At 37.9% G+C, this 27,510-nt stretch overlaps 2 protein-coding genes across 2 annotated transcripts in view; one reads left to right on the plus strand and one right to left on the minus strand.

The window, feature by feature from the left end:
- LOC126753650 (uncharacterized) overlaps window positions 1–27,510 on the plus strand; it is a 77,048-nt gene that overhangs the window by 8,192 nt on the left and 41,346 nt on the right. The window contains 10 exon segments of the mRNA XM_050465306.1: window positions 10,422–11,150; window positions 11,569–11,901; window positions 12,002–19,599; window positions 19,602–20,639; window positions 20,731–20,920; window positions 22,996–23,083; window positions 23,149–23,302; window positions 24,262–24,580; window positions 25,283–25,372; window positions 27,312–27,350. Coding sequence (XP_050321263.1) covers window positions 11,107–11,150; window positions 11,569–11,901; window positions 12,002–19,599; window positions 19,602–20,639; window positions 20,731–20,920; window positions 22,996–23,083; window positions 23,149–23,302; window positions 24,262–24,580; window positions 25,283–25,372; window positions 27,312–27,350 — 9,893 coding nt within the window. The 5' untranslated portion in view covers window positions 10,422–11,106.
- LOC126754163 (uncharacterized) lies at window positions 21,050–22,579 on the minus strand. Its single transcript, XM_050466116.1, has 2 exons — window positions 21,866–22,579; window positions 21,050–21,792 (listed from the first exon to the last, which is right to left on the minus strand). Exons 1-2 carry the CDS (start codon window positions 22,488–22,490, stop codon window positions 21,050–21,052), a joined length of 1,368 nt encoding a protein of 455 aa, XP_050322073.1. The 5' UTR covers window positions 22,491–22,579.

Below are 27,510 nucleotides of genomic sequence, written 5' to 3' on the forward strand. Positions count from 1 at the left end.
TAAGTATGCTTTATGTGCCACCACTTTTTGTTTTAAGGTGCCTGTCGCGACAACTCACCTCTGTAAATCAGAGTTGCCAACTGCGTGTTTTATTTTGTAGCAAAATCAAGTTCTTATATGGGAAACTTTTTTTGGAAATATAAGTATATTCATGGAAATTGTTCAGATCGGACCACTCTAGCTGCATTACAAACCGACCAATTAAATTATGGATAGCCACAACATCCTTTCTAGGCGGGCTAAAGTTAGAATGTAAACCCACTGCACAAAGCAACAAATCAAGCAAAGCCTTGGTTGAGCGAGTCCTCTATTAGTACTCCATCTTCGGCGCAACCGACTTTTGTTTTTTTTTTTTTTAACTTAATATTAAAAACCTCTTATAATAAAGAAATTTTCCTTCCTCTATCATTCTTTTAATATTTTTGAAAAATTCTTTATACAGTTTTTGGCAACCCTTTCATACAGCATGTTCGTTACTTTCCATTTGCATTTTTAATTCGTTGATTAAGATCGTTGCAAGAATGATTAAATAAAAGATATCGCGCTTCTGCATTGTGAACGAAGAAACAGAGTGAGAAGATAGAATAATCAGCAGAACCTAAAAAATCTAAAGAAAATAAACATGTATAGTAAAATAGAAATGTAAATATTATCGGATTATCGATATTTTCAAAGAATATTAGCAAATATTCTAATATGGACTTGTGTAACGTTGAATAATCTATTTAAATATGTACTTCGTAAATTTCTACTCTATAATTCCTTAGCGGCTGCTTATTATAAATACCTTTTTATTTTCCCTGATTCACTCATTATTGATAATATTCATAAGCTACTCATTTAACTTTATTTAACATTTTTCTTTTATCTTTCCAACAATTTTTGCCGGTGTTTTCGTGCGTATTTGTATCGCTTTTGTTTCAAGTGTCTTGCCTATAGTCCGTCGACTGACTATTTTTGCTTGTCTCTGTTTCGTCTACGTCACCGGCCTAAACGTCAGCCAGCGCCACTTTTATACCCAACACATGCTATATCGTGTACCCCTTTGACGGAGCTCTCTGTTTGGGGAATCTCGTAGTGCCTCCTGCCGTCACTTGCCGTTTTGTCGTTCATACCTGCACGTGATTGTCGGTTTGCTTAGTTTTTGTCCGTTCATTTCCTTTTGGATCCACGTTTTTGCATCACGCTGTCTTTTTGGCACGTTCTCTTATTCGGCTTTTATGCGCGCACTACCTCGCCTATACAATTCGGTATTTTATCTTATTTTCTTTCTTCCAATTCTCTCTATATATATGTATCTTTTGGCTTTCTTTATTTCATCTGTTTCGCACATTCAACATGCGGCTAACAGTGGTTGCCATGTTCTCTTGTTTTATGAACTCACACACATACGCACATATTGCCTGTATCTGTGTGTCTGGCAAAGTTTTTGCACTTTTCTCTCTCTCTCTCTCTCGTTCATTCCACGTTCTCGAGCTCTCGTGGCATTTCCACGTTTTGTGCGGCTCGTCACACGATTGCCGGTCGTTGGACATTCGTCTATACGCTGCTTATGGTAGCGCTGCAGCGGCACTAATGTTTTCTCGCCAGCCGCCGTCCGCTGTTGGTGTGTCATTGCCGTCTGTTTCGTCTGGTTAGTTTATACAAGTACTCGTCGTGCATTCGGCATTGTTTAGCTGTTTGTTTTCGACCGATTTGTTATTGTTTGCACACCTATTTTCGACTTAATTTTGTATCTTTTATTAAATAATGTGCAATGCAAAGAGGAATTGATGATCGAAATGTTTTATAAAATCGCATTACTGTCGAGTAACTAAGCAAACACATTTGTATAAAATATAAATAGCGAGATATTTGAGTAAAATATATTTCCCACTTATTTAATTGGTCGATTTCAAGTGCGATGCCGCCCACAACAACGTTTTCTTTTTGCCAATTCATTTGAAAATCAGTTTTGCAATTCGAAATACCACAATCTGTTTTATTTCGAGTCTCAAAGTTGGTAATTCGCTTAGAAATTAAGTTTAAGATAAAGAGATCCTCAAGTATATGGAGGTTTTGTGAAACCTGAATCATCAATGAGATTTTTCGTAATACTGACACCCTAATGTCTAATCTTTTGTTAGATATTTTTAGCAGCAAACGGCGTATTTTGAACAATGGGTTGTTCTAACCTCTGATCTCTAATCTCTTAAATTGTGTAACGCCTATTAAACGCAAGTCAGCTTTTCTCACTATTAAAGCGCTATGAACATCCCTTTTCATTATTAACGCATGACTTTACATTGGCGCAGGATCTAGCTACATACCTACAGGAAAAAGTGATCAGCTGCGAGACAAATCAGCATTTACTAGGCTAGAACTAGATGTTATTTGGCCGTAAAGACTTTTCGACAAGGGTAGAATTTAAAGATCGATTTCTCTGCCGGACTTAAGCTGACCACATTAGGATTGTTTTTGACAGCAAGAACAAGCTTCAGTAGAAATACAAGGTGCGTTCCAAAGTAAACAGGACTTTTTGAGTCCCCTGGTGGCGCCATCTACATACATACATATATGTATGTCGACTAGTGCGTTAGAATCTGATTGTCCAGTGAGAAAATCGATTGGAAGTGAAGTTATTGCGTCTTAAGTATGTTTGTATTATCGGTGCGAAAATGAGCTTCGAACAAAGAACCAACATTAAATTTTGTTTTAAAATTGGAAACGTTTCAATTGATAAAACAAGGCAATCATCGCCATTGCCTATCCCGTAGCAGAGTGCACTAGTGGTTTCAAAGTTTTCAAAGTGGTCGTGAGGACATAAATGACGATCAACATGTGGGCCAATCAAAATCTGTGATCACCGGAAATTTCATCGAAACTGTGCTTGAATTCAAAAAAAAAATCAGTCGGAATCATCATTGATATTCATGGAAATGGAAATGAACATCTCCAAAACATCGATTTATCGCATTTTGACCGATAGGTGTGTGTACGGTTTGTTCCGCACAAATTGACTGACGACCAAAAATTGTTCTCATCGATCGACGCTTTTAACTGATTATTTGACCAAAAATCACATTTTAACCATTAACCACTCCCCGTATTCACCTGATATGCCACCGTGCGACTTCTTCTTTTTCGAAAAAATGCTCGTTCGACATACTTTTGGACCGTGCAAAAAGCTGTATTGAACCAGAAGGAGACTATTTTCAATAAAATAAATTGATTTTGCCGAAAAAACCATTTGTTGTTTTGTTTTTTTAAGTTCTGTTTATCTTGGAACGCACCTTGTAAATATGGTTATCGGTGGTCTTTCTTCTCTTTTTTACATTTCTTTTATAAATCAACCTTTATTTAATAGTAGAACCTAAAATGGATATTAAGGGTTTAAGGATGGATCTCGGATTTTCCTTCAGTATTGAATTGCTCAAGTACCACTCAGCTGAAAGCACAGATAATGAGGATACTAGTTAGTTAGTTTAAAAATCGACAAATACTTGCCTTTTCATAAACTTCTGAGTTATTTTTTCCATGTTTGGATATTGTGAATTCCACTTTCGGATGTAAACAAAAAATAAACAGCTGTTATGACAATTTAACATTTTACCCATTGGTGATCCAAAATTGAAATGTTCGCTGGCTGTTGTGAAACAATGAACAAAAAAACTTAATAACGGTTAATTGCACAAAAATAAATTCGTTGCAATTATACAATTTAGCAAAGAGTAGGACGACCATCACTTTGTTTCAAATCATCACAAAGTACTATATATACAAACATCAATATATGTACATATGTATATATTCATATCCATTTGATGATATATGTATACATATGTATGCATATGTACATATTTATGTATTTTTTGTTGGTTGCGAAACTTTTAAGGAATGCTATTCAAGACTTTGCACAATTGCAAATGAAATATGCAACACCATATTATTGAACACCATGGTGGAGTTTAGTGAAGACGCAAACCCAGTAACGACATTTGGCCTATGCATTTACACCAACCGACCAACAGACCGACCGTCCCTGTGATTGTTATGCTATAATTAGCTCTTTTAATGTCTGTTTTTGGTTGGCGATTTCGTTGTGCTGTGCCTTCGTTTTTGTTGCTCCAAAGCAAAGGTAATTGAACTCTTACACTGAAGCTGTGTCTTCACCACTCGCCAACGTCGAGGTTTGCTTAGTAAGTAGTACGAGTATACATATGTATGTATGTATGTACTCCTCGTACAAGCTTTTACATTCAGTTAGTGGATTGACATTACCTGGCGTACTAGTTGTACGTGTGGCTGACGTTCGTCGTTGCTGTAGCTCGGCTATGGCATCGTAAAATTTGTCATATTTTTATTGTCTCCTATTTTCAATAAATATTTATTTGTATTTAGTACACACGGTATGTACATAAAATAGGAGTTTTGCAATTAGTTGCAGCAATTTCATCGCAGAGTAACTAATTTGATTTCTGTTAATTTCTGCGCCGGCGAGCGACTAGCGACAAGAAAGGCCGGGTGAACGAACTATTGCTTTGGTTTTTTTTTTCTGTTTTTCTTTCGTCTATTTTAATTCCATTTTGCAAAAATTGTTAAATCATAGTTGACTTTAGCTGAGTTGAGCTGAGCGCGTTGGTTGGCCGCGTTGAGCAAGCTAGTAATGCTTAACTGGAATGAAGCTAACTGCGGGTATTTTGTGAATAAATACAGACATGTAGTTATGTCTGTAAGTATTTGCTTATAGGTACAGCGATACCTTTGGCTAATATTTTATAATTGTATGTATGTATGTATTTATGTATGTGCGTGTGTGTATGTGTGGGGAATTCATATAAACATACATACAATTACGCTCATAACTCTAGTAGCGCTGCTGGCGTTAAGTCCATACGAGACAACACAGTTGTACGTCGTTTTGCTCACAGTTAGCTGCCCTCCCTCTGCCTGCCGGCCTGCTTTATCTGGTCTATTTGTATAGCCTGTACAACACTATTTGTAGTTACTTACTTTTGTATTAGCTGCTAAAATGTTTTTGTTGTTGTTACAACTATCCAATACTCACTTGTTCATGTTGCTTTTTTTGTTGTTGTGACTGTTGCTTTGAACACCGTTGACTGGCTTATGATTTCATTTGATTTTCTTTCGTTTTGCATTTCGTATTCTCGGCTTTTTTTTATTATTATTAAAAGTAACTGTGCTCAACAAATACTTCATGGCAATTTTTCTTGTTTTTGTTAACCGTTACGATTACACATTCGTGTCGTTCGCATTGCTTTCTTTATACCTGTAGATATGCATACAAACTACATATGTACATACATGAATATACATGTATTGTACATACTGGTTCTCAGCTAGTTCTGTCATTCAGGTATTGCAGATATTTATAATTTTATAATATATAAAAGTATTTAAAGGTGTTTGCCAACAATATGTCTTTAAACATGCATATGCTTTTCTGTTTGTACGATTGTATGTTTGTATGTGGAATGTGTCTACTTAGTTGAGAATTTCGTGCGATAAAGGTAAGCCTTTGCTTACTTTAATTATTGCTGTTCAAAAGCGAAACTGCTACTTCGAGTTCTAAAGACCATGGTGGATAATTATTGAAAGCAAAATCATATTAGAATGAAATACATACATTGGAAAAGAGCGATAAAATAACAAAACTTATTTGCGTGGAATTTGAGGTCGGGAAGAGAAAGGGCAGGGGTAGCTGAGTTTTTAAGGGTTAAAAATAGTTTATCTCGATTTCCGTCAAAACTACTAGTCGCAAACACACTTTATTTTTTATTAGAAAATTTATTTTTATACTCTTGCAACATGTTGCTAATAATAATATGTAGTATTGTTCACCTAACGGTTGTACGTATCACCACAAACTGGGATGTGGTATGACATGGTTTTAATGGCGTCCGAGTCAAAATTGGACGATGCGCGTGGCACGGACCACTTTTAGGTGAAACACACGAGACCTTTGATATGGATCATTCCCCCATGTAGCAAACGTATAAGGTCCGGGTGGCCTTACTCCATATGAGTATGGTATATGTATGTGGTACCTTTATGAATCTTAGGGAACATTTTACTGAAAAATAGATAAAATCGGCTCAATACTACTACCAACTGCCACATACTACTTATAAAGATTTTTATTATTTCAGCAAGTTTTATGCCGAATAATGTCGGTCAGTGTATGTGTTACATATAAGTACATATGTACATATATGTACATATGTATATGGTATATATTGCAATTGCTTGTACTCCGATCCCCTGCTTGACATTTTGAAACTCAAGGTATTTCCCAGGTTTTGATTCTTGCAACTCAGCCTTCCTTACATGTTTTATTTTATTTTTAGTTATTATTTTTTTAAATAATAATTGTTGTTTCCCTTTTCTTTTTCTATTTTTATTGTTTTTTTATTTTTTTTTTATTTTTAATTTTTTGTTTTTATTATTTTTTTTTGTTTTTAATATTTAATGTTTTGTTTTTATTTTATTTCTTTTTTAATTTTTTTTTAATTTTTTATCATAAGTTTAGTTTGACACTCATGTCTCAACTCATGTCTAATTTTGTTTTAGTTATTTTGTTGTTGCTTATGCAGCTCAATCAATATAACTTGACTATACATGTATTTTCTTTTCGAGCGTAACCAAATTAAAAGTACAGTCAATCACCATCGCTACCGCCGAAGTCAGTGTGCACAATTCCAATTTCAGTGGATTTTTCAAAAATATATAATTGAACATGTCAAGCCCATACATACCAACAATAATAATTACAATAAAACAGTATTACGAAAAGTAGAAAAAAAGCCCACCAAACGAATGAGAGAGCTGGCAAGTTGTGATGTTTAGCAACAACAATTGCAAATTAGTGGTATGAAAAATACATACATACACACCTATGTATAAGTGTATTTGCAAATTATACACCAAGGCACATATGCATTTTTGTATGTATGTATGTACATAAATACGCGCGGTTGTAATCATACAGCAGGGTAGTGTAAGCAAAATGGATTGAATTTGCGCATACATTTTATGTACAACATACGTATGTATGTATTTAGTATATATGTATGTATTGTATTATATATCGTAGTCCATTCATATGTATACATTTAATTAATGTGTGTTTATTTAATTGGAGACAGTTTCATATCTAAGGACTATGTTTTATATCTTCAGCCCCTAACTGGGCGAGAAGTGTCAATTTAATTCATACTTCAAATACCCGAAAGGAAACGCAAGGAGTACTTTCTATAAACTCGTTTGTAGTTTCAGCGGTCTGATTATATCCTGTTGTGTTGACCATTAACATGAGCTTCTCTTTAAGAATCTTCCAGTTGTCACAGTACTGGTACGAATAGGTGCGCCTTATGGGATTATATAGAGAAATTGAAACCATCTGCTCAAATAACAATTGTTCAATACTAATGGTGCACTTTTTGAAACCTTTTACTAGATTTCAACGCTTGTAATAATAACACTTAAGGCTTCTTTTTTCGAGTACATTGGGAAAACCACAAGAAATTTGAAATTAAATTTCTCGGGTAAATAATATTTCAAAAAAATGTATTTTGCTAAGTTGGTAAGACTGTCTTTAATTATTATGTCAAATATGAGCGCGATCTGTCAACCAGTTGGTTTACAGAAGCTGCTTAAATCAGTAAACCTTAGTAGTTCGTTGCGATTTTTACAATAGATAAAAATATCGAACAAAGAATTTGTCTAAAATTTTGTTTTTCTAATAAAATTTCGTGTACAGAAGCGAATGTTGGAAAAAGCTTACGATGATTCAGTTTTTTATCAAAAACACAGGCATACGAGTAATACAAAGCCTTCAAAAACGGTCGAGAGATCGTTGACTTCTCGGGCGACTTTCGCGTTCTTGCTCGACTCGTCTCGATAAAGCTGCATTTTTTCAAAACGGGTACGATTGTAACCGACTTTAAAGTCAAAAACTCAATGAATATTATCGATCGACCACCGAATGCACCAGATTTAACTCCGAGTGATTTTTTCTTGTTGCCCAAACTGAAATTGCCGCCCCTTAAAACGGAGGTCGATCGAAAAGATAAAACAAAATTCGCGGAAGGAGCTGAAGGTCAATCCAAAAAGTGCTTAAAAAAATGTTTCGAATGTTTTTGGAAAAATCGTTGGAGTAAGTGTATTTCAACTGGTGGGAATGACATATATTAATTATTAGGATTAAATATTATTTATTAAATATTTTCGGATTTATTATTAAATATTTTAGGATTTATTATTAAATATTTTGCGTTTTATTTACAATTTCCGGGTACTTTTTTGTCACAATTTACATATGTAATTTGAAATTGCCAATTTGTCTTCAAGCAGACATTCAATTTGTACTTCAGTGAGATACAATTATTTTCTCAAACTTTTGCTCTCTCTAACTATTTAATTTTTTAGTGTTAAAGCTTATCTTGATAGATACAGATCGTACAACTTTTGTGATTACTTTAATTTTTGATATAGATTATTATATATGTATGTGTGTACAATCATATACACACTCTAAATACATACAAAAATGCCATACGTGTGATAAATTATTTCTCGATTACAACAATCTCCAGAGTCTCCCATACTTAATTATGCGGCCTTCATTTGATATTGAGAATTATATTTATTTAATAATTTAAGTGATTCAATGCTTCGATTAAATTAAGCGCATATAGCAATTTTTTATTTTATTTTTCTAAATAATGCACAAATAATTAAAATTAGTTGTTGTAAAACGTTATGCTTAGCAATACCTGAAATATGTACATATGTATGTATTTATGTACATATGCCATTATGCATGACACGGAAAAAGTTCGGTTAAATGTTTTGTGTACATTAGTGCTGCTAAATACTTATGTTATATATTTAATCATACATATACATACATACACGCATATGTATATGTAAGTATTTGTTGTACATTTATTTAATTATTTTTTATTGCTTTGAACTGCCATGACTGTACCATGTGAAGATTATAACCTGAAAAAAATATTTATATCGCATACAAAATGCATACATGCATACGTATATTATAATATATACATATGTATACCTATACATATCTTTGGGAAGTGTGAAAATTGCATTATCTTTAGGGGGTAATGCTGTGCGTTTATGTTAATTAAAATATTCATAAGCGTATAGCTTTTCCCCTTAAATGTTATTGCGCTAACGACAATCAATACACAATTTTATGATTATGTATAACATAATTAATATATTTTATATATATATCTATATATTTTCATAACACTACAAATTTAAATATATTTAATTAATGTTATATTTTGTTAAGAGTGAGCAGAGTGAGAATAATGACTTAGCTCCTATTCATAATGACAACTGTCAATTGTAAGTCCAAGGAATATACAGGGCGTTTCGCAAAATTCAAATATACAATTTTCTTCTCAATATATTTTGTATCGTGCCTTTCATCTCATCTCAAGCCGTTTGTGGTTGAGGCCAATGATATCAATATTATCGGCATATGCAATTTATTGGTTTCACTATTTGTAATTTCCGTATTGACTAGTGTACAAGTTTTTCATACATTTTCTGGAGACTCCAGAAAATTAGTGCCTAAATCGCTATAATATGTTTCCACAATTTAATTTGTGCTCACAGGTGAAAATCATGAATACCGTAATGACTAGATATTGTGAACCCTAGAAAAAAATTGTAGTTGATCTAAAAATGTGTTTTAAGATTATGTTTACAGAAGTTTATCGCAAAAAAAATTTTATCATTCTCGAAATAATTTTTTATACCCTGTACAGGGCATATTAAGTCTGCCATGATATTTGTAACACCAAAATGGAAACGTCAGAGATTCTATAAAGTATATGTATAGTCATGTGACAACGACCTCAAGTTTCCATGGATTATTGCCTGAGACAATGGTGCAATTTCAGAATAAATTGTTAAGATCGGTCCGCTGTAGCATAAATAAATCAATATTTTTTAAATATTTAGTTCACTATATTCAGATCCGACTGTATGTGCAAATATTGTTATAAATATAAGTAATTCTTGCTATTTAAACAAATGCACACGTATACCATTTAATTTCAGTAAGTTAGTTCTATTTAATGTGCATGTGATGTGTACATGCTAAAGTACTAATATACATATGAATGTACATACATATATGTACATATATAATAATATTGAAAAACTAATTTTAATTTTTTCTCTTTTTTACTTTCAGATTCTGCTCCTAAACGCACACATACACACATTTCAACATATGGCATATAACTTGAACAACGCGCTATCGTCTACATATATTAAATATTTTTTTGCAACAAAAACAAAAAAAATAACATATTTGCCACCGCAAATTTTGATCGATTATTTTTGGCTAATGTGTGGATTTATTTGATTTTTTCTTGCAGCTTTGAATGATATGTCACGGCAAAAAATGTCAAAGGTCCCAACAACTTTGTTTACATTGGAAAATAATCTCAAGCAAATAGTTCTGCATAATTTATGAAAATATTAAATCAATAGATATTTTAACAAATTTCGAAAGACACATTTGTAGCCAATTTGTATGGCTAAAACACGTGAATAACACATACATACATAAAGAGAGATTGTGTTGAATAGACCAAAAGAGAGATAGATAGTGAAAGGAAGACGAGTACATAATATATGTTGATACTTAATTTTATAAAGGCAACGCGCAACGTGAATGCACTGACATAAACCAATCTTCAATTGAAATATTGGAAAGGGAAAGACTCCCATTTTCCGCATACAGCAGACAACTACGCAAATAGAAGGATATCAAAGTGTATCGAGTGAAAATACACATACACATCCACAGATATTTATATATACACATCATTTCCTCCCTCCTATATTGGCGGGACGGATAGGAAAACATTTTGATGCTACCTTTAAACGGATGAGCGTATATCTAATAGAAGGAGCGTGTGTGTTGAGAGGTTTGCATTATTGCAACAAGAATCGATCAACAGGCTCCGATCTAGTGTACCACGTGAATTGCATTTAATAAATTAAGTGCAAAGAACGTGGAGCGAAAAGGGTTTTGATTTTTCACGTTCGAAAAATCAGATGGATGGAAATGCACAAAACATGTTTCACGGAAATCATCAAGGGTGAGTCTACCAAAAATATATATAGCGATTAATATGCTATTAGTAAATACAAATATTTAATCAAATCAAAAATCAAATAATTTTTAAAGTTATTGCCTCTTGCTAATAAATAGAGATTATCACAGTTGCTATAAATTATGTTTGGATTTTATTTAATAAAATTATATAAAAAATTAAAATATGCATAAACATTTGAAAAAATAATTTTTGTAAACATTTAAAAAAATATAAATATTTTGAATAAAATTTTTTTTTAATTTTTTTACATTTTTGAATTTAAAATATTTTATTTTTCTTATAAAATATATAAGGTATTAAGGTATATAAGCTTTTTCGTATTTTCAACCATTAATATCCATTTACTCCAAATATTCAAATTCTCTACAATTTCTAAATTTTCACTATTTTCTACCTTTAGAGACCCGTACTACCGCTATGATCCCTCAGCTGCAGCAGCCGCAGCTGCGGCGGCAACACCGCGTGCGATGGGACCGCCGGGCGCCTATCCACCCCGTCACCGGGCTCCGCATCCGCTGCAGCAACAGACCCAGTATCCAACGTATCAACCGACAGCGGATAATATCTATGGACTGGCGGGTGCTGACCAGCACGGCCTTGGTATGGGCGATTTAGGTGGCTGGGGTGCAGCGCCAAGTCAGGTCGGTGCTTATCCAGGTTCTGGTTTGAGCGCGTATGGCCATCCCCAAGCAGCACCACCCACGCAGCAGCGGCAGCCAACCGCACAACCAAGGTAAGTTTTTGCATATGTTTTTATTAGAAAAAAAACCAACAACAATAGTGATCTTTCCACATTTCACCACAAATTAATTACGTTTTATTTGCATTAACAGTTATCGTCAGCATATGCCCACCTATGGTCAGCAGGATCAACAAAAGTTAGCATATGCATCGCAGCAAATGGGCATCGGCGGATTATTGCAGCAACCCGGGCCGAGTGTTAGTGCTGCCGGTTACGGCGCCTTGTCACAGACACAACAACCGCAGCAACAACAAGCGCCTACTCCACAGCAACAGCAGCAACCAAACCAACAGCAAGCTCGCTTGCCACATAACTATCCCCAGGCACCGGGTCAACATCCACTATATCCAGTTGCGCCGACATCAGCGGGACAAACCGGTTCTTCTGTGCCGGTACCAGGCGGTCCACAGGGTTATACGCACAGTCCTTACGGTAATCCTATGCAACATCAATCGAGTCGCACTGCTCAACATGTTCCGTACGGTCATTTGGATCAGACTAATCCTTATGGTCAACATGTGCCAACATCGGCTGCACCGACTAGCGTACCAACGCATCACTTAACTGCACAGCAGCAGCAGGCTGGACAGTTAGGTGCGCACGCAGCACCCCACATGGGACCGGGCAGTCAGCAACAACAGCAGCAGCAACAACAACAACAACAGACTCCAACTGGCTTGCCTCAGTCATCATTGCCTCCTGGTTTGGGTGCGCCACAGCAGCAACAGCCCACCTCGCATATGTTGCAGAGCCAACAACAGCCACAACAGATCCAACAGCAGCAGCAACAAAATCATGTTGGTCTAATACAGCCGCCAAACCAACATCAGCAGCTTCCAGGTGCTGGTTTGCCACCGCCGCATAGTATAGGAGTGCCACCAAGCTACAGTAGTCATCATCAACAGCAGCAGCAACAACAACAACAACAGCAGCAGCAACAGCAGCAACAACAACAGAATCAGCAGCAACAAAGTAATGTACAAAGTGTACAATCCGCCGCAGCGTCATATTTGTCCTCAGCCAAGCATCAGGCTACGTCATCACAGTTATCATCATCGCCACAATACCGCGCACCATTTCCGCAATTATCCCCACAAATGTCACCGCGGCCACCGACAATGTCACCGCATCCGCAAATGTCTCCGCGACCGGGCATGTCGCCAGCTAAACCGCCACCACAGTCGCAAACGCAAGCGCAAACACAACAGCAAGTAAACTCACCCAATCAACAGCAGCCGACTCATCACAGCATTTCGGGAATGGTTGGTCTTACACCGCCACGTCCACAACTACCAAATACTGGACCGCCAAGCTCCAAATCTAGTGGTGGTCCACCAGTTGTCAACACACTACAAGCACTCGAACAGATGGTTATGCCAACGCAGAGCGTTATGTCTGGTCCGGGCGGTGTACCAATGGAATATCCGTCAGCCTATCGTCAGGCTTCCAGCCACGCCACAATGTCACCAATGGGACCACGCATGCCGGTTTCACCACAAAATCACCTACAATGGAGCCCACATTTGGGCTTGCCACAGCCACAAAACCCCTCTCCATTGAATGTGAATAGTGGGATGAGCGCACAGTCGCAGTCGCAGTTGCAGCTCCAACAGCAACAAATGAATTTATACGCCCAGGCACAGGGTATGACCCATCAGCAGCCACCGGCTGGACATCCATCATCTATTGGACCGCCACAACAGCAGCAGCAGCAACAACAACAACCATCACAGCAGCAAGCGCAACCTCCCCAACCACAACAACAACCTCAGCATCAGCAATTAAATGAGCAGTTACAGCATTCCATAAATGATATTGTGGGTAGTGGTCATCAACATCAACAACAACAACAGCAGCAGCAACAACAACAACAGTTGCAACAGCAGCAGTTGCCGTCTATGTCACCTATGCATACACAACAGCAACAGCAGCAGCAGCAACAACAACAACAACAACAGGTATCGCCCTCTACTCAACAACAGCAACAACTGCATCATCAACCACCAGGCTTACCGAGCATCCATCATATAGGTCATCATCAGCTGCCACCAGCTACAGACCATACTACTGCCTCGCTTATGAACAGAAGCGCGTCTGCACATGACCCCACAATTGGCGGTATACCGACTTCGCAAGCGCAGCAACAACAGCCGACTCTTGTTCAGTCGCAGCTGCAGCAACAAACGTCGCCACATCAGCAACAGCAACAATCGCCCCATCAGCAGACTATGCTGCAACAGCAGTCGCCAAGACATCACCCACAATTATCACCACATCATCCAACCCCGCCCCAACAACAAATGCATCAACCATATCAACAGCAGCACAACCACCAGTTGCTAGGCGATCCGTTTGCGGCAATGTTAACGGCGACCCAAGATGCACCAGCTAGTCTCCAGTCAAGCTTACAACAACAACAGATTTCACAATTGGAGTCGCAGCCGCCGCCGACGTCAACGCCTACGCAGATCCTAACACAGACGCAGTCAGCGATTCAGTCACAGTCGCAACCTCAGCCGCAGGCACAACCTCAGCAGCTGCCATTACCACAACAGCATCAACAACAACAACAACAGCAGCAGCAGCAGTCAACGCAGCGTGATGCACAGCTGCCGTTAACACAGCCGTCTATGTCTCCAGCGCACATTTCGTCACCCATGGCGTCCAGCCCAACTGTGACAGCGCAACAACAGCAACTTCAGCATCAATCGCTGCAAATCCAACAACAGCAGCAGCAGCAGCCGCCACAACAGCCCCCAACACCGACATCAACACCCTCACATCATTTGGCTAACATACTGAACGAAACAGCCAACTCGAACGACTCTTCCACATTGGCCGTAGTGGCTAACGACAGCAACAACAGCAGCAGCAATAGTTCGACCAACAGCATTGTCAACAACCAGCCCACCTCAGTGCATGACAGTAATTCGCAAAGCTCGATCAACAGCAGCCATCATCAACAGCAATCAATGTCGGGCATTGATAGTCTCGGCAATGCGGTGTTAAATAGCAACTCGAATTCCGCCACCGCCACTGGACACGGTGGCCTACTGGACAGCGCTGGCGCCAGTCTCTTCGACAACAATTCGATGTCTTCAACAAGCGCCGCCGTGGCTGCAGCATCTTCGGCCGCGTCAGCTGCGGCTGCCATGCTAGACAGTAATTCGCAGTCCTCGTTTATAGGCGCTGCCACGAATATTAATGATTTCGAAAATGCCAGTAAGCTACAACAACAAATTACTGAAAATAAGAATATCGAAGATGTCACGGCACAGCAATGCGCGACAGAGTTGCCCTCAAATGAACAGTCGGCAGAAAACGGTTTCAAAACACACGACACAACTGCCGATGTTTCAAAGGCTTTGGAGGAAGAAAGTGCATCCATCAAATCGTGCAATGCAACGATTGCAGATGTGGAAATGCCAGAAGAAAGAATTAAGTCGTCAGATACCACAGTCTCTGATGTACTGCTGGAGCAAGCAAAATGCTCAGAAGAGACGCTCTCTGCTACAGAAACTGAACCGCAAATGACAATGGTTCCTGAGCAAACGCCCACACAGACAGTGCTGCCACTGTCGGAGCCAACTCCAACGCCAGCGCAGCAAACTGCCGCGCCGACAACAGCAGTGGGCGATACCCTGACTCAAATCACTGCTGTACCAAACGTGACAACGGTGGCAACAAATCCACCACAACAAACATTCTCGCAAACACCGCCACAGATGGCGCCAATGCTGCCTCCACTGTTGCCTCACAATCCTATGGCCAATACGCCCGGCATGACTGCTATGGGCTATGATGGTACGCAACAGTTGATGATGCCACCATATGGCGCACCCGTGCCACCGCCGGGTCACATGTATCCGCCCTATCCGCTTTTACATCAGCAAGAAGTTGCGGCACTGCAACAACAATTACAAGAAATGTATTGCATGCCACCGACAGGTCCCGATCACCAAGAGAAAATCATGCGTCTACAAGATCGTTTGAATATATTGCAACAACACGAGCTAAACGATCAATGTACTGGCGCCGGACCGCAATGTGTTCTCTACCAGACCAGCGGCATACCTGCTCTGTATGGTAGCAGCAGTGTACTCCACAGCCAAATGATGGTTGAGAGTCCGCAAGTGTCGAGCACCACCGGTCGTGGTCGTGGTAAGGGTGCCAATAAACCTCGCAAACCGCGCACCAAGAAGGAAAAAGCGGCATTGCAACAAATGCAACAACCTAACAGCGATATTATGGACATAAGTGGCAACATCATGCCACCAAATGCGATTCCAACAACTCAGTTGCCTGTTTCGGAAGATTGTGTGACGCAGGGCGCTGGTGATACGTCGGTCGTGGGAATGCTGGAGTATAATGAAGGCAGCGGTGATCACTCGCAAGACGTTGTGCACTCTGCTAACGAACTCGATACATCTACAGATGATGCAGGAAAGAAAAAGAAGCCGCCGCGTAAGCCACGAGCACCAAAAGATCCAAATAAGCCGCCGCGTGATCGCACACCCAAAGCGAAAAAGATCAAAGATGGTGAACTTAACTCGAGTGAATCGCTCGCTTCAATACGACGACGCAGTGGCGCCAAAAAGAAGAAGAATGGTGAAGACGACGAAAAGGCTGAGGGCAGTGAAGCAGAGGACAACAAGCCGCTTTCCGTCTGCAAATCAGATGCCGCAGAACAAAGCGGCAATGCCACAAATGATGTCTCTGATGGCGGCAATAAGCCTGAAACTACAACATCGGACGATCCCAATAGCGAAGTTAAATCTACCAATATCGATGGTGACGCCCCTGACTACGATGATATACCAGTGTCAAAAATACCAACAACGCGTACGCCTATGGACGATGAGAAGTCTGGAGAAGCCGGTGATGAGACTATAGACTCAATACCTGATTCTGCCGGCGATTCCGCAACCACGCCAAGTCGTAGAAGCAAGAAACGTTCAGGTGGTCGCAATCGTGGTAATAACAGCGATGACGCTACCTACACCACACGTCGCAGAGGTCAGCTCTCTGCACGTGCACTTAAGAAACGCCGTAATCGCGGTCGCATCGTACCCGAATCGGATGGTGAGGATGACACGTTGGCTAGCACGCCACCACCATCACCACCACCCGACTCCGAAACGGACACAAATAAACGACGCTCTTCCCGTAATACCCAACGAAAGAAGTATATTGACGATGTAATGCTACGATTCTCCGACGATGATTCGTCCTTGATGGCGTCGCCGGTTAAGAAAGAAAAGAAAAGTTCGAATGCAGCAGCAGCTGCAGCGGCTGCGGCAGCCATAGCTCCACCAAGCAACGATGCCGACAAAGATGCCAGTGCCGCGAATTCCGGTGCCGAAGGTGAAAGCGCCACTACGGATGAAAAGCCTACAACGGCAGAAACTGAAGACGGAACGGCCACCGAAGCGAGCTCCAGTACAGCAACGGATAAAGACAAGTCCGCATTAGAAGCGCCTCCACCACTATCTTCTAAGCCTAACTACGTGTATATCAATACCGGCGATGAGGATAGTATGGTAGTGCAGTATGTATTAGCGGTGCGCATGGGAAGACGTGAACTTATACCGGATCCACCACCAACACAACCCAAGGCTGAGAAGGATGCAAAAGAAGATAACAAGGAGGATACAACTGTTGAAAAATCCGAAGAAACAGATAAAGAAAAACCGATTGAAGAACTGAAGAAAGAGGGCGAAGATGCAGCTGAAGACCACAAAATGGATGTGGATGCTGAAAAATTAGAAAAAGAATCTGAAAAGACTGATGCCATCGAAAATAACGCAGAAGAAGAAAAGGCTCCTGAGAAAATGGAGATCGACGAGAACGTTAAAAGTAATGATGTTGCAGAAAAGAAAGTAAAGGAAAGTGAAGATTCCACAATGGATTCTAAAGATGCTGAAGTCAAAGATAGCGAAAATAAAGAAGACCATGACAGCGGTAAAACTGAAGACGAAAAGAATGAGGAAGTGGCTACAGAAAACAAAAATGAAACAGAAAAGAACGTGGACGAAGACAAATCCACCGAGAGTAACGCTAATAAACTAGAAGAACCAGAGAAAAATTTACCTGAAGATAAAATTGATACAGAGAGTAAAGATACAGCGGAGAAAATGGATGTTGACGAGGTGGAAGCTAAAGTTGAAGCCGAAAAATCCGATGACTCTGCTCAGCAGGACTCGGATGAGAAAGCTGACGTTTCTGAACCGAAAGAACTTAAAGATGGTGAAGCTGCATCCGTGACTGAAAAGGATGCAGAGAAAGAAAATGATGGTGAAAAAGCCAAAGAGGAGGACAAAAAAGATAAGAGCGATAAAGATAAAGATGATGATGATGAGAGGAGCAAAGACGCAGATTCTAGCACAACAAAACCAGAACCAGTTTACATCGACGTTGAAGAATTCTTCGTTAAATATCGGAACTTCTCTTATCTGCATTGCGAGTGGCGCACCGAAGAGGAATTGTTCAAAGGCGATCGCAGAGTTACTGCCAAGATACGCAGATTCCAGCAAAAACAAGCACAACAAATGAACATATTCGATAGCATCGAGGAAGATCCCTTCAATCCCGATTTTGTAGAAGTCGATCGTGTATTGGATATGTCCGTGCACACAGATGAAAATACCGGCGAAACGACAAAGCATTATTTGGTAAAATGGAAGTCCTTACCTTACGAAGACTGCACGTGGGAGCTGGAAGAGGATGTGGATGATGATAAGATTGAGCAGTATATGCGTTTCAATAAATTACCACCACGTCCCGAGTGGAAAAACAAAAAACGTCCACATCCCGAGCAATGGAAGAAACTCGAAAAGACGCCCGTCTATAAGAGTGGCAATACGTTGCGTCCGTATCAGTTGGAGGGTTTAAATTGGTTGAAGTTCTCGTGGTATAACTCACATAACTGTATCTTAGCTGATGAAATGGGTTTAGGAAAGACCATACAGAGTTTAACATTCGTACATTCGGTATACGAATATGGCATACGTGGTCCCTTCCTCGTTATTGCACCGCTATCGACTATACCAAATTGGCAGCGCGAGTTTGAGGGTTGGACCGATATGAACATCGTGGTCTATCACGGTTCTGTAACGAGCAAACAAATGATACAAGACTACGAGTTCTATTACAAAACCGAAAGCGGTAAAGTGCTTAAAGAGCCCGTGAAATTCAATGTACTAATTACGACATTCGAAATGATTGTTACTGATCACATGGACTTGAAATCGTTCAATTGGCGTTTGTGTGTCATCGATGAGGCGCATCGTTTGAAAAATCGTAATTGCAAGTTGTTGGAAGGACTCAGACAATTGAATTTAGAACATCGTGTGCTACTCTCAGGTACACCACTGCAAAATAATATAAGTGAGCTGTTCTCTTTGTTGAATTTCCTCGAGCCGAATCAATTTTCTTGCCCCGAGGAATTCATGCGTGAATTCGGTAGTCTGCATACCGAAGAGGAGGTGAATAAATTGCAAGCTCTACTGAAGCCAATGATGTTACGTCGACTCAAAGATGATGTCGAAAAATCGCTTGCTCCCAAGGAGGAAACCATCATCGAAGTCGAACTCACAAACATACAAAAGAAATACTATCGTGGTATTTTGGAACAGAACTTTTCTTTCCTCAAAAAAGGCACAACCTCCGCGAATATACCCAATCTCATGAACACATGATGGAGCTGCGCAAATGCTGCATACATCCGTATCTGTTGAATGGCGCCGAAGAGCAGATACAATACGATTTTCGCGCGCAACATGGCGATGATCCCGAATCGTATTATAAGAATCTTATACAATCCGCTGGTAAAATGGTGTTGATCGACAAACTGCTGCCAAAGCTGCGCGCGAATGGTCACCGTGTGCTGATTTTCAGTCAGATGGTGCGCTGTCTAGATATACTGGAAGATTATTTGGTGTATCGCAAGTATCCATTTGAGCGTATCGATGGACGCATTCGCGGTAACTTGCGTCAAGAGGCCATCGATCGCTACTCCAAGCCTGGTTCAGATCGTTTTGTTTTCTTGCTGTGTACCAAAGCTGGTGGTTTGGGCATTAACTTGACTGCAGCCGACACAGTTATCATTTACGATTCCGATTGGAATCCACAGAACGATCTACAAGCGCAAGCGCGTTGTCATCGTATCGGTCAGCGTAAAATGGTAAAGATTTATCGTCTGCTCTGCCGCAATACATACGAACGTGAGATGTTCGATAAGGCTTCGCTTAAGTTGGGTTTGGATAAAGCCGTCTTGCAATCGATGAATACGCACAACTCCAAGGACGGTAGCAACAGGCAGTTGTCGAAGAAGGAAATTGAAGATTTGCTGCGTAAGGGCGCCTATGGTGCTGTAATGGACGACGACAATGCTGGCGATAAGTTCTGCGAAGAAGACATTGATTCGATTTTGAAACGGCGCACACAAGTTATTACAATGGAATCCGAGAAGGGTTCAACATTTTCGAAGGCGTCATTTGCTGCTTCCGGCAATCGGTCGGATATCAAAATCGATGATCCCGACTTCTGGACCAAGTGGGCCAAGAAAGCGGATATTGATCCGGATGCTTGTGAACGTGACGAAACCGAAGATCTTGTGCTCTCAGAGCCGCGCAGACGCACGCAAATCAAACGCTATGGTCACGAGGACGTCATGGAAATCAACTCCGATGACTCTTCCAACGATAATAGCGATGAAGAAGGTGGCATAAGTAAGTATGAAGCGGGTATTTGTATTGCTTTCCCTCTTTATAGTTTGGTATCTTTATTACTTAATTTGCTAACTGTAATTCTTTTCTTAAGGTTTACGTTCAAGACGACGCAAGGAAAAACGCATGCGTGAACGTGAGCGCGAAAAGAAAACAAGCATAAACGACGAGTACATACCAAGAGAGCGCGATGCTTTAGCCTCGCTGGGTTTGGATGAAATCCAATACGGCAATTGGGCCAAATCGGAGTGCTTCAAAGTGGAAAAGGGTCTGCTATCATTCGGGTAAGTGTATAACCGACACATATTATGCATTTCACACATATTTAATATCAAAAAAAAATATTTTTTTACAAGTACAAGTAAAAAATATATATATTATATAATTATCACTCAAAGTAAGCCAACATTCGCTCATTGCATTTTTGCGCAACGCTTGTAAACATTATTGAGCTTCATATTTAATATGTAAATTTTTCGTTGCAACATTTTTTCCTCTTTCTCCAACATCAATAACTCATCCTTCTTTTCAACATACTGATTTACACTAGGCGCCTGATAACGCTCCAGCTGCTCTTTGAGCGACTGCAATATTTTCAATTCCTTCTTATTTTCCTCCTCCACCGCCTTGGCTTCTCTTTCCAGCTGCGAAACATTCTTAATCACATCCACAGTCTTGTTTGCAATTGATTTCGACTCCTCCTCAATATTCATCATGATTTGCTTCTCCTCCGACATGGCCAGTGATGCTTTGCCAGTGACACTCTTCAAGCCCGCCATGTGCGCGTTTTTCTCATCCAACGAATTCAGTAGCTCATTTCGTTTAATCATCAATTGCTCGAAGTCAACGGCGCTCAAGATGCCGCTCAAATCGGACTTGGTTATTAGATCACTGCGCAATTGTTGGCAATTCTCATGTAATGCCGTTATGCGTAAGCGCATTGTGCTGAGCAGCGCGCGTGCATTCTTCAGCCAATTGTTGACGAACTTTTTGAACTTGCGCTCAATTTGTTTTTCACCAGCGTTCTCTAAAAATGCAATATCCTTTTCGTCCTTGAGAAAATGTAATTGGAAATTCTTCATCGTTTCGTCGGTTTCGTCATAGCGAAATTGCAGCTCCTCAATACGTGCATTCAGCAACTTAATCGCCTGCATTGCTGCAAGTTTTAATTAGAAATATTTTTTAACGGTGAAAACGAGCTTTTCTCATTTTATTAAATCTGTGCCTACCTTTGCTCTCAATTTCATTTACACGTTTTTCAACTTCGGTCGTTGCCTTCTCCGCCATGTCGCATTTCGACTTGTAATTTAGTCTATACTCCATTTGACCGCTATGCATACCCGCCGGTCCACCTTTCTTCGAAGCGCCCGTGTAGTTTGATTGACTTGTGTTGTATATGGAGACGGTTTCGGAGGGTCTCGAACTAATTGAACGCCTCGGCGTTGCATTCGATAAACGTGCACTGCCCACGGAGCTAGTTGTAGTCGTGCGCCTTTGCGCTGATGCTGTGATACGCCTGGTCTTGAGCCCGATCAGCATTTTCGGATCATTACGTTCGAGAAAATCGATGAGAAAATGATTCTCCAATTTAACTATAGCCAGTTCGCGGTTTATTTCTTGCACGGCCGTAAACATATCCAAGGCATCATATTTTTCCAAATACTCATCCTTGGCTTCCTCATTCATCAAACGGTAAAGGTCCAATTGCAGATTATTGATGAATGTCTCCAATGTAAAATCGGTAACGGCACCTTCATTTATTTGAAATGGCAATTTGCCACGAACTTCCAAACTGTTGGGGCGTTGTGTGGCATAAGCGGTAAAATCGCCATCCGATTGCTGCACTATCGACATTTTGAGGATCGTTGGAAATAGTTGAAAAAGTGAGATACGTACAGCAGCAGAAAAAAATGATTTTGTTTGATTTTTTTTTTGTATTTATTATTTTTTATTATTTGAAATTCAATTCGAATATAAGTGAAATACAGGGTGTACTGAGAAAAACATTTTTTTCTTTAATTTATTTTGGTGTTTTTTAGGATTTCTTATTTTTTGTAATATTTGAATTTCATTTCGATAAAACAGATACATTGTGTACTGAAAAAAATGTTCTTTAATTTTTTTTCGAAAATGCTGAGTAGTTGCTTACAAAGAGTGCTTAGAAAACATACGAAATCATATAAATTTCGTTAGTGGTTTTAAAAATGATGACCAACCATGCTAATATTGAGAAAACTTTAGGTTTTCGCTGAGTAAAAATCTTCTCAAACACTGATTGCTTCTCACATCACAACAACAAATAACTTTAATGTAAAATAGATAAATAATGTCATCTTTACTCCTTTTTCTCTCTTTTAAGCTGGGGTCGTTGGCCCGAAATTCTCGAATTAGGCCAATTTAAGCGCGGCTGGCGTGAAATGGACGTTGAAGACTGCGCCAGAATAATTGTAAGTACCACTTATATACATAATTTTCACTTGCAACAATTGAAAACATCGTATTCTCTTTGCAGCTGCTCTATTGCTTGCAAGTGTATAAGGGTGATGAGAAAATCAAGAATTTCATTTGGGATCTAATAACACCGACTGAGGATGGTGAAGTGCAGAAGATCAGCAGGGATCATAGTGGCCTACATAATTTGGTGCCACGAGGTAGGAATGCAAAAGGTATGGTAAAAGATACAAACACGCACTCTAACTGCACGGACGTAGTTAATGCGCGCACGCACGCTCAAACCCCGTAAATTTAACAAAACAGAAATCGTAATACTTGTATGTACGTTGTCACAAGCTGAGATGGGCTGCTCCTTACATATTACCTTATGGCAGAGTAAAGCACAATAGACGCTTATGTCGCAAAAGGAAGCGGTGTCCTAAACTTTAATTGCTCACTCGAAATGCATAAAAATGCAGTAATTTGCGTAATTTATATAAGATTCACTTGAAATTAAGTAAACTTTTTTACTTCTTTGCGTACGAATGGACAAATAGCCATATCCTCATATGAACGTTAAACTTTCAAAACTGCTTTATACTTTGCCTTAGCATTTAATACTTACAATTCAATTCAATTAACGTAAACGTAAACTCTATTGGGTGTTTTTAAAAGATGTGCGTGTATTGTCTCTTTAGCATTGTATGTAGTCTATAATATGCTCAACAAATATACAAAAATAAATGCTTGAAATTTAGTCCTATATTGTAGTAGTATTGTAATTTAGACATACACAACATATATATGCACTTATATACACATACACACATACATATGTAGCGTATTTATTTATTTTTGAAAAGTCGCAGATTTATAGCCACAACTCATTTATATTTACGTACATTTAAACACTTTGTAAATCAATGCATACACATACAAACATACATGTGAAAAGTTGTAATGTACCCGCATTATACATAACCTAAAAATCTGCGACACATTCAATGTAAATAATTTAATTATATTTAGTACTACATATAAACTGTAAATATACATACTATACTTAACTTAACTGATGTGAATAATCTTTGTAAGTTTTCAGCTAAAAGCATAGTATTTGTTTTTTTTTGTTTTTGTTTTATTACAACTTGAGTTGCCTTCAGTATTAATATGGAATTGCTACTCGTTGCAGGTCGTAATGGTGGCAAGGCGCAAAAAGAGCTGGCAAATGCAGCTGCTGCGGCTGCTAGCGCCACGCCAACCAACAAAACGGAGGCTGATAAGGATGCGGGCGCCAGCACGAGCGCCGCCACATCGGCAACCGCATCACCGACCAATGCCACTTTATCGCCGTCAAGTGTAACCACACCGATTTCGACTTCGAATCCCAATGCCAGCGCTAGTCAAAATGCGCTCACCGATCCGAATCACTGGAGTAAGCAGGAGAAATTCGATGCCGATGCGTTTTTGGAATGTGCTTATAAGAAGCACTTGAGCAGACACGCGAATAAGTGAGTCGTGTGGAATCGAAAACTTTTTTGCCCAAATTACAATGGAATTTTTCACACTAATGTCAAATCTATCTCACTCTTTTTCTCTCTTTCTTTAATAACACAAACGCATTCTTGTGCGAACTTTTCAACACTTTAACGATATTTTCGATGCACATTTTTAAATAATTTTATTAAATTTTTTTCATAATTTTTTTTTAATAATTTTTTTTAATAATTTTTTTTAATAATTTTTTTTTTAATATTTTTTTTTTAATTTTTTTTTAATAATTTAAAAAAAAAAATTTAATTTTGTTATTAAAATTTTTTTTATTAATTATTTCATTTTATAATTTATTATATTTTTTTTATAATTTTTTTATATATTTTTATAATTTTTATTTTTTTTTTATTTTTTTTTTTATTTTTTTTTTTTAATTTTTTTTTTTTTTTTTTATTTTTTTTTTTTTTAATTTTTATTTTTTTTTTTTTTTATTTTTTTTAATTTTTATTTTTTTTTTTAATTTTTTTTTTTTTTTTTTTTTTTTTTTTTTTTTTTTAATTTTTTTTTTTTTTTTAATTTTTATTTTTTTTTTTTTTTTTTTTTTTTTTTTTTTTTTTTTTTATTTTTTTCAATTTTTTTTTACGAAATATTTAATATTTTGTTATCCATTGTTTTATTGTTTTGTTTACTTTATTACTTTACATTGCCTATATTTTCAGAGTACTTTTGCGCGTGCGTATGCTCTATTACATTCAACATGAGGTTATCGGCGACCTAGTGCAGCAAATCAAAGATAACACACCCGTCAGGTAACAGAAAATTCTAAGCAAATGTTTTCACCAACCATTTTCGTATGGCATAACTTTCTATTTTACCTTTCATATCATTTGATAATGGTTTATTTTTTAGTTTTTCTTTTACACGTAATTATTTACTGAAATGTATTTAAGCAACTTTAATTTGAATTTCATTCACATTGTTTGTTTCTTTGTTTCTCTGCCGGTACGTTACAGCTTAGTGTTGCCACATTTTGCAATGGCAATCATTTTAATGTACTAATCTGCTGCTGCTTCTGTTTTCACTATCACTTGACTGACTAATATGAACGCTTTTCGGTTAAATGCTAATTGAAATTTATTTATTTATAACTTTGCTACATAAGGGGTTAGGTGTAGTCAGAGGTATGAAAAGATTAAAATTTTAATTTATTATTTTTGTTGGTAAATTATTTTATTTAAATTTTTTATAAAAGTAAAAACATCAATATTTACTTCACTAGAAAAAAAAATTTCCCAAAATAAAAATGAACAATTTGAAAAGTTGTTGTTGTTGTAGCGGCAGAATTCTGTCGAGTTGACAGTCCTTGGCCGGATAAAAGTCCGAGTCCGTTCCGAATACGTAGATCCGACTGTCGTGGGAACGGAATAATTTGAAAAGTATTGACTGTTGGTGTTGATTCAGTTCCAACCGAAGCTCACTGCGGTGACCATCACTAATCATCGGAAATTCATCTAAAATTAAAATGACAGAAATTTTTTTTTTTTTATTTACATAGATAATCTAATCTGGAGGTTATTTTTTTTCTTTAATTAAAAAAAAATGGCGGTCTCAGTAAAAATGTTCCCATATTTTCTAAAAAAAAAAAAAACGAAAATTTATAAAAAAAATCGAAATTTAAGAACCCTTCGATCGGGTACTAGTTTTTCATGTTTTCAAAAAAAGGGTATAAATTTCATATTTCTAATAACTCGAAAAGTTTTTGTCGGATTTACTGCAAGCTTTCCAAGAATATTTTTCTAAGGTATTCTACTTAAAGAATATTAAAAAAAATTATAATTTTATAAGTAGTGGCTGTTTGTGTTGATCAATTTCCCACCGAAGTTCAATGCTCACTGATTTTTTCTAAGCTAAGCTAAAAAACTTTCAAATCTAAGCTCATGCGCTAGTTTAAAAAATTTAAAAGTTTACTTAATTGCGTATTTTGGTAACAAAATATGTTTTTTGTTTTGAAAATTCTGACTACACCTAACCCCATAATTAATATTATTTATATATAATAATTATTATTTTTCGTTTTAAGTATTATTAAATGTACTGTTACTAAAGCATTGCCATTTGTTGCCAAAAACAAACCAAATATCAAACAAAAAAAGTATTGCTTACGAAACTAATGTGCTACACCACAAATCACTAATTGGCCTAACCTTAAAAATCATTAGCAATTAACAAAATCTGCTTTTTGGAAACTGTGCCTAAATCCGCGTGGTGTAGTATATGCTAAAAACCTCTAACTTCCTTTTTCTACCGTTAAACATTCATATATATATGTGTGTAATTATGATTTTCAGTTACCGCCATTAATGAAAAAAAAAATCAGTATTATGCCATAAACTCGAATGAACTTAACATTATTCTCGGTGTTCTCACATTCAATTGCTCTTCATTATTAATTGTCTTATCTGTGTCTCTTCCATAAGTTCAGTATTCATATTTGCTGTGATTTATATGCATTTACGAAGTTGTTTAGCCCTGTAATATATATATGATACCACTACTCTCATCACTTGAATTGCTATTAAAAAAAAAAAAAACAAAAAATAAAATTCAGAGCTAATTAATTCAATCGCTTACATACCTAAATACATATGTACATACCATACATAGCTTATCAGTTTGATCGTTAAATTAGTCCATCATTAACTGAAACAATAAACTTCTTTATTCAACGTATACAAATCCATCGTGTAGCTATCGCGCCTTCTCTCACACAGAAAATAACACAAAAAGGTAATATGATGAAAAGCGTAATAGTTAATAAATAAAAACACAAAATAAATAAATAAAATGAGAATTGGAGGTTATATACATAAATATGACAGGCGAACAGGGAATTCGAGGCTACTCTCACAGTGTTGTTTAATTAATTTTTGAGATTTCTAATGAGTTT

This window comes from Bactrocera neohumeralis, chromosome 3, assembly GCF_024586455.1.
Source record: "Bactrocera neohumeralis isolate Rockhampton chromosome 3, APGP_CSIRO_Bneo_wtdbg2-racon-allhic-juicebox.fasta_v2, whole genome shotgun sequence".
Taxonomy (NCBI): domain Eukaryota; kingdom Metazoa; phylum Arthropoda; class Insecta; order Diptera; family Tephritidae; genus Bactrocera; species Bactrocera neohumeralis.